Source organism: Diadema setosum, chromosome 19 (assembly GCF_964275005.1).
Source record: "Diadema setosum chromosome 19, eeDiaSeto1, whole genome shotgun sequence".
NCBI classification, from domain to species: domain Eukaryota; kingdom Metazoa; phylum Echinodermata; class Echinoidea; order Diadematoida; family Diadematidae; genus Diadema; species Diadema setosum.
In genome coordinates, this window is record NC_092703.1 from 4,127,428 (window position 1) to 4,136,861 (window position 9,434).

Here is a 9,434-nt window from a genome sequence, read left to right on the forward strand (position 1 = left end):
CATTTTTGATTAAAATATGATTCATCAAATGTACTTTGTATTTGTATTACCTTCCGTTGATGGAAATGAATCACAATTGAATCGAATGGAATTAAATTAAATTGAATTGATAATGATAATGAAAATAATAACACTAATTCTAAGAGGAAGGAGAAGAGAGGTGATAAAACAAAAGAAACATCCTTCTCTGTTATTCCCTATCTGCGAAAGTTTCCAATGTGTCTGTTTAGAGAAAGCATGTGCAACTAAACATTCCATTACTACCTCATGGGGCGTTGAAAGAAAGTCTACTTGCAATCGATTGCAAATCATCTTTTGCAAACTTTGCAATTGAGCAATTTGTCAATCAATGAAATCGAATGTGCACCATTTGAATGATACAGACAACTTTTAGAGAAGAGAAAATGACATTTGAGAATATTTTTCAATTGCCACTTTAAAGGCCCTTTTGCCACAAAATTTGGAGAGCGACATTGGGTCTACGCATGTAAATAGTCATCTTCCAAACGACATTTTGTCAAATTAAGAAAGTGATTGCTCAAGAGAGCAGACGTACATAAATGATTACCGATTGCAGTGCTTATGATGGTTATCGTACTTAATTATCGTCCAATCACATCGACTCGCTTCATATACGCGTGGCCTTATAGATGGTAATGTTTCTTGTCCATTGCCCCCTCTTTGAGCATTTTTTTTTTTTTTTTTTTTTTTTTGCTTGGGCTAGCGATGCTAATCATTTGACATTTACACGAGGACGCGGAACGCAAACCTGAACATCGATTTTCATCACAACTTTACTATCCATGCTATCTAAGCAAAGAAAGCGAGGACTTAACAATCCCACGGTCCTGATTACATTGCCGCACATGCTGTCTGGAACAATGATTTTGGATTTAAACAAGCTTCGACCAATGTTGATCTAGATATACCCGAAATGAAAGATAAATGTTTAAAAACAACAACTTGTACTACAACAACAATAATGTCACCGGAATGATATTATCACATTGTGCCCTTGAAATTTAAAAAAAAAAAGAATATCGAGCTGGAACAAATTGATAACAATTAGTCTACAGTAGTGGAACACATTAGCTAAAGGAAATATAAATAAAAGCTGAAGGAGAAAATTGAGAAATTTGAAAAGATTAAATCAAACACGAAGGAACATACAAAGTACAAGTATTATCCGATGTCATGAAAAAGAAGCAGCGAAAACAATTGTATAATACAAACAAATTATCATCATACGAGGTTTTTGAGGAGAAAATGAAACAAAATAATTGGCATAGTGAATCATGACCAACTTGTCATTTACGACATGCATCAACACACACGCACTCATACACATACACACTTTCACACACAGATAGTGGTGTTCAAATATCCTCCTATATTCCTCCCCTTGCACGTGGGATGGATGGCAACATAGTTTACTGGTTATAATACCACATGATCACTCTGTCTTTCATACAAGCATGATCAGATCTGAGATTTTGAAAAGTTCATGTAGGCCTATTACAAATCGCTTATCATACCAACGATCAGCTGGGACAGCAGAGCTACGAACAGATGTTTCCACCTCGTCCAACATTTTCGTACTGAGTTATGAAACGAAATGAAACAAAACAACAACAAACAAACAAATAAACAAACAAACAGCGTACAAATACGGGGCCTCCTCATCCGTATCCCCATCCAATCTGATTGAGAATTGATAATATTATGGCCCACTGATCAATTTACGTCAGAACTATACAATGATGTTTCGTGTTTACCTGTCGACGCAATGAAATCCTTACTCTCCCAGCATATTTTGAGTGTGTTTATAAGCATTGGAACAGCTGGATAATGAACAGCACATTAACTATGGGACAGTGCAATTAAAAGCTATCAGCTTTGAAATAATTTATATCTGCTAGACATATCATTAGGCTGTTATATCAACGACATGAAGAAAAGTGAATCTCTCAAAGTGTTGTGAAAAAAAAAATAAAAAAGAAAAGAATTGGCTATTACTACACCATGTTAGGTAATTAGCGTCAGATCGTTACAAAAACATCGATTATAGCTTACAATATCAATTACTTAGCACGAATGGTCAGAGGTCCCATATGAAACCATGCTATATACTGCTCTAGGCTTTCTGGTCAATTACAGTAATTAACAGTAAAGTGATATGGCTTGGCGCATGATCGCTAGCGATGTGAGATTGTTCTGACTCCAAAGTATAAACATGATGAAGGCCGAGTTAGTGGGAAAGGAGCAAGAGTATAGTCACCACGAACTGCTAGCTCTTTTCTCCCATACACATAAATTCCCTTCTTTTCTTCTTTTTTTTTTTACGAATCAATATTGTTGCTATCTCTCTCTCTCTCTCTCCCTCTCTCTCTCTCTCACACACACGATTCAGTATATTATGTATGTAAATAATGTGTGTTAAAGATATATGCCTTACGTCATATAAGGGAAATCGTCATTGTGTGAAAGAAATCCAGTGCTTGTTGCACTGAACTCAAATAATTCGCATTTTGTGCCATTTAAAGAGGTATTTGACTTCATTTCATTTATATTCATTTTCGAAACAATGTGAATTAAATAACAGCTCAGACACAACGCTTTTACACTGAATACACACCATGTAAGACTGAATGGCATGGTAATTCTGAAATCAAATGACTAGTCATAGAGCGTCCGGACAATGAAACTTAAATTAAACTTTGATTAAATGAAACTGACTTTGTATGCAGACAGAATATCCAATCACTTGGGACAAAGCACTGCGTAAAATGTTACGGTTTAGGAAATAGAATGCGGAAAATAACATTGTTGATAAAACAATGAATTTAATGAATGGAAAACCAGTGAGCGCGATTATACGCTATAGTACGTTAAAGTTTGAATTCTTGACTTGTGTCTTAAATAAACTGAGCTTAACTTCGTTAAGTAGATTTTCCTTTTTCCTGAAGGCCTGTTTTCTCATCTCCTTCCTATTCTCTCATCCTTCACAAGAAATTCCTTTAGGTAACTTTCTCTTACTGCCCTTCTTTGGTATCTGATAAGCGAGAGGATTTTAAACTGCTAGTTCATATTTACATACATATGAATATATATAAGTATTTATTATATATGATTATATATCTACATGCTGTATATAATATATATATATAAATATATATATATATATATATATATATATATATATAGAGAGAGAGAGAGAGAGAGAGAGAGAGAGATAATCATAAAAAGGTATATTTATATAGATATATTTATGACTATGTACATAATGTAGGACCTACATAATTATAAATATATCTATATAAATATATACTTTTTATTTATAATAATATGTGACGCAAGAAATCACGCGATTTTTTTTTTTTTTTTGATAAAGAGAATATCATTTATTATTCAAGTGAAAGTGAAAGTGACATGACGGTAATGATATAACTATAACCAAACCCTTGAACAGAACTACAGCAATAAAAAGTGCATAACTTATAGGTGAAACTTCTATAATATCATTTGTTTAGGGCTACATAAAGGCTCCGATTAATATGAAATACAAAGCAAACGAGTTCAAGAGGAGAACAGCATGAAAGAATCAGAAGTAAAAAGGACGGTATACGCAGAGAGTATAAACGTATCGATAATCGACCATTTAAAGTGTAACCAGAAAGGAAAAAAAAAAGAGAAAGAAAGGAAGAAAGGGAGAGAGGAGAGAGCACGTCAGTGTCCCAAATAAGAATTTACACATTAATACCAAATACATCTGTACAACTTGCCTTGCTTTACAATGAGTATGTGCAATATATTATGGTAAAAGCGAAAGAAACTATAGCAAAGAATTCTAAAGTATCTGCTCCAGAAGCATATCTAAATACAGCAGTGACACATAATTATGTGACCCATAATATGCACTGTCTGAGCTACAGAATCAACGCAAAGGCAATATCTTCAAATCATGCTTCCATACATGTGAGGAGTTAAATTTAAATTGTGTTCTGAGTTAACCCTTTAAACCAAAGCGAATGATTACGATATCTCACACATAGCTTGCAATTTGTGCTTTTATGATATTATTTGATTATGAGCAGTATTCAACAGTATCAGCATCAAGTTGGTATAATGTGTCAAACTGTAAAACTCGCACTGAATAGTTCTATATTATTTATACATGTATAGGCAACGTCGAGACAAAGTCGATACAATTTGTTATCGCGAAATCTCTCCGAGTAGAGCAAGATAACGTATGCCGTGACAAAGAGCATATTACATGATCAAAGCGTATGATTAGAACACAGAGTTCATAGAAGCATCAACGCAAAGATGTCATTTCACAAAATACCACTGAAAATTTTGGATTGGCCTACTGATGAAAGAAAATAACCCACTACTCAACAGCAGGGTAACTGCACTCTATAAATACAAATGTTGAATTAGCATTTAAAAGGGCCGAGGAGTGACAACATTTTCAAAGTGTTGGTTTTCCTGCTAGATTCAACATTTAAAATGTTATCTTAAAAGTTGGATGCAACACTTCAAAAAATGCTGTCACTCCTCGGCCCTTTTAAATGTTGATTCAACATTTGCGTTTTTAGAGTGTGTAATGATTGTGTAATGATTGTTAGCAGCAGCATCTCCTAATTCCACCAGTCCTTAAAATGTCAGACTGAGCTTTATAATATAGCACACGACAGACTTTGCCATATACATTGTAACTCCATATACAATTTGATAATCATGATTATACAAAGCTTTAATATTTAGAGAAAATTATTGTATTCCCATCATTGCCAGTGCTGTGGTCACAGGCAGCAGATGTGCGTCATGGTTTGTGTTGTGCAGGTTTTGCTCCATTATCTTACTGGAAAAAAGCCAGATTAAGCCAAAGTGGTGGCACCACATAGGGCCTTACCTTAAGGCATAATCGTAGCACTATAATAACTCACCATTTCAATTGATTACTATCTCATAATTATTATCATCTTAATCATTCGATTTTCTTTCTTCACTATTGAAAAGTGGAACTGCACTACAGGTTATAATGAAAACGGTGCAATTCTTTTTCTTCAGTGCAGCAAATTTGAAAATTACCTCTGCGTTAAGCATTGTACCGTATTTACTGTCCGTCACTCACGCATTAATTGAGCATTACCACGATATTTTAAAATGAGAAAACTAGATTTACCTTTCATCAAGAGCAATGAAGAGATATATTTTTCGACCAAGATAAGTAGGCCTATATACAGGTACCAGGTCGCTCACGAATAACGCCTGATCAGAAATTGTCCAAAGATTGCATTTTTACGAGAGTTTTGATGTCAAGAAATGGTTCAAGTTCAAGTTCAAATTCAAGTTCAAATTTGTTCGTTTTTCACAATATATAAACATAAATCTCACTTTCTTGAGTGACAGAAACAATGCATGTAAATTTGTACAGAGAAAACAACAGTAATGGAAAAAACTAACAGTAGCAATACATTGCAATAATTGCTGAGATATAGAAAGTGAAATAATTGTCAATAGCAGTATATGCACTGTGTGGAAAAAACGGAGGGACCCACTAAAAAGACAATTCTTGTAGAGTGTGGGCCCCTCTTGTATTGAAAGCTCAATGCAAAAATTGAATTGAAAACAGCAACAAAGGACCTCAAAAAGTTTGGCACAAAAAGTTTGGCAGCCCACTAAGAGACAGACGGACAAACAGTTACACACAAAACAACAACAACAGGGCTCTCTTGTAAAGCAGTTTTATGTACTGAAGAGACTACCCTGTATAAAGAAGACAGAATAAATAAATAAATAAATAAACAACAAACAAAGTAATGAGCATGAGACAAGACTGGGACAGCAACAAGACTACTTGTAGGAAAGAAAACTGACTTGACGACACGAGAGGAAACAAGACTATAGCGTGACAAAAAAAGGTAACAGAATAGACAGGAATATGCAGCAGGGACAACGATCCTCGGAAGTTTGAGGAAGAAAGAAGAAGAAGAAAAAAAAAAGAACATACAACAAACTCTTTAACTGCGAAGTATAGGTTAAAGAAGATCTTATCATAGTCAAAGTTTAGGCAATAGTAACAATAATAAAAACACACACACACACACACACATGACACATATCCCCGCTTGAGTTTTCATCAAGCATCCACCCCTGCACAAACACACATACACACTCACACAATCATGTATTATAATTAAGGTATAATGTTTTATATGCATATATATATATATATATATATATATATATATATATAAAACGCCTGAAGAGATCCTTCTCATGTGATTGGTTGTTTGACATTGATCATTCTACCCATTTCACTATGACGTCATCGTCCGTGCAATTGTGGATCCATTTACCGTGCAATTTTGGATCCATACGATTTGCTCCATTGCACGCTCGCTGAGAGCCCGGCACACTGCGCGTGTCAAACGCGCTTGCGTTTGCAGTGTGTGTATGCGACACCGCGCTAGCGTAAAGCACTCAGTGAGCACTCTCGCGATCTCAGATTCTCTCTTGTTTCTAAATTAATAAAACATCAAATGACAAGGATCTATTTTAGGCATTATATAAAGCAAATAATAATGTTTTTCATTCGTGCAATGGACAGAATATTTCATTCGGTGAAAGATGAAATGTTTGATCCATTCAACTCGGTTGCGCCTTGTTGAATGGATCATTTCATCTTTCACCTCATGAAATACTGTCCATTGCACTCATAAACATTCATTATTTGTATAATACATTATATATATGACATCGTTCTATCAATTACGGCACTCAATTTTTTTTTTCTTTAGTTGTCATTCCTTGGTCCTGTTTCATCAAAAGATATAATCGATTATAAATTTCCGTACCACACAGGTTGCCATAGACTCATGATAGAAATCAACTATATAATCCATTATAAATCTTCATAAAACAGGGCTCTGCTCTATAAATTGATTTTGACATGTGTCTATAACATCGTCTCTCTTTCTTCGGAAACAACAAATCAGTGTCTGAATTGTATACTCTATACTGTATTCTGTAATATTATGATCTCAATGCTTGTATTTAATTTACATTCAAAAGAAATATTTTGGTTTTCATATACCACTGCTGCTCTCAGAGGGCGAAAATGGTTTTGTCGCAGTGGTCGTGCCTACTTCTGTATTCGTCCTCTCGAACACGTTACACTGCATTAAATTATTGAAACACATTAAAAAAAAAGTCCAATTTACAATATTTTCACATGTCATCTGTTTTTGGTCCTTCAGGTTCATAGATGAGCAAGTTTTGACATCTTTCACATTCAGTCAAAGAACCATGTGACTCTGTACTTGACATAGATTAGCTAAATGTTGGATTTATCCACCAACACAAAAAGACCTAAGTTTTCAAAACATTTCTTCTTTTTTTTTTTTGGTGCAAATATACCAATTTAACTCCACGGATATCCGTATCTACAATACATATCATACAATGTACTTTCAGATTATTAGTATTCATATTTGTTTTGTTCTTGGTGTTCTTACAAGCCATTAAGATGTGGTATTTTAGTCAGTATTTTGTTTGTGGTTAGTCTTTATGAAATTCATATTCAAAGCACTTTTGTTCATTTGCATCATTTCATCAGTTCATTTGCATATGCATCGTAAATATTGTTACTGCAGAAGATTACTTTGATCCTTTACTTTGTCAAAAGGCGCCTTAACGTCCCTGAATAGCTCATCTTAAATTTTACCACAACCCCATTTTTTAGTAAACATTATCACCCGACGATTAATGGTACTGGTATTTGTACATGCACTTGAGAGAGAAAAGAGAAATTTCATTACCTAATATGTGCTACAAATTTGAAGTTCAGAGACTTTTGAAAATTCTACAACGAAATAAAACAAATTTAAGTGAGCTTATTTCAAAAGCATAAGTGACCATTATCTATTTGATCGTGATAAAATATTACTGGATGTAGGATACGTGTAACTGGTGCCACATCCATGAGCCACGCATAGATCCCTTGTGTGGAGGATAGGCGCTATCTTATCAAGAGAGTACTTCGTGAGGAGACGCGTTCCTCATATCAGCCAGCGAACACCTTAAGCAGCTCCTCAAAATGTTCCTGGCACAGATGCGATATGAGCGTTTCGTTACTGAATATATAACGACATTACAGAGTGGATTCATCATCAGCGGCCAGCACGCCATGCCTCTAATCATCATTGACACTTCCTTCGGCCACACCATGGCGACATACAACTGGCAAATAGTGAACGGCATCCAGGCCATAACGTAGGTACCCGTCACCATGATGGTCATCTTCAAGGCGCGGTGGCCGGTAGATTTCTTGTTCTGCTTGCTCTCGCTCCCAGTATTCGGCTGATCTTCACTATCGTCTTTTGTGGAACGCTTCAATGACTTACTCCTGTCAGCTGTAGTCAGCTCTTGGACCTGGATGCGACGGACGTGATGTCTACTTATGCAGACAATCCTTGAGTACATGACGGACAAGATGGGTACGAACAGCCAGATGCAGAGAGAGAAAATGACCAAGGTATATGGAATGAATTTAGGCTTGTTGAATAACACGGAACAAACCCCGAGTGGCGAGTATTCAACAATGTCCAGACCGTAAGGATTTACGAAAAGAAACGCAAGAAGGAGAAGAGCTTCCGCCAAGCAGAGACTGAGGGCGATCATGAACGCCTTTTGACGACTCATGAAGGCCATGTAGCGATACGGTGATGAGATGCTAAAGTAGCGATCTAAGTTCAGGAGCAGTAGACTTGCCGAGGAGATACCAGCTACCAGCGTCATACAGTACCCGCAGATCTTACAGAATACCTCGCCGAAGGGCCAACCCCCGACTATGGTTGAGGGAAGCGCCGGGAGAAGAACGAAGCCGAGAATGAGGTCGGCAAACGAAAGGAAATTGTAAAAGACCTTACTTGCGTCATTGATGTCTGGTAGGCGAGGGATGACCACGATGTTGAGCACATTCGTAGCGATAATGAGCATGGCGAAGACGAACATGATGAGTCCCTGGGAAATTAACATAAGACTAGTCCCGCTCTCGTCGGGATCGTGGTCGTAGCCTGCAGTGAAGTTCATTAACATCATCTCAGTTAGCATGATGAAAGACTGGTAATACTCTCTTTACCATTACCAACGTCGTTGTTTGAAGAAAGCGCAAACACTTGTATATTCTCTATACACCAAAACATCCACGAACCGTGTACCATTCCAATACACTCGGGCAAGGAAGTCAGAGATGATTTTGTTTAGCGACCAGCCGAACTTTACAGTGATTTTGACGGTCTTGCACAAAAATCCCGACGGATTTGAAGACAAATTATCGAGTGGTCACATCATCACTTGCGAGCGTTATGTTGTCTTGATGATTTTCTTTTTATATAACAGACATGCAGCTTGGATTCTGGACGATC

The 9,434-nt window shown here is 36.3% G+C and overlaps 1 protein-coding gene across 1 annotated transcript; it reads right to left on the reverse strand.

Moving 5' to 3' along the window:
- Positions 1-8,034: 8,034 nt before the first annotated feature.
- LOC140242516 (beta-2 adrenergic receptor-like) lies at positions 8,035-9,120 on the reverse strand. Its single transcript, XM_072322252.1, has one exon. It carries the CDS (start codon positions 9,118-9,120, stop codon positions 8,035-8,037), a length of 1,086 nt encoding a protein of 361 aa, XP_072178353.1.
- Between the last annotated feature and the right edge of the window lie 314 nt (positions 9,121-9,434).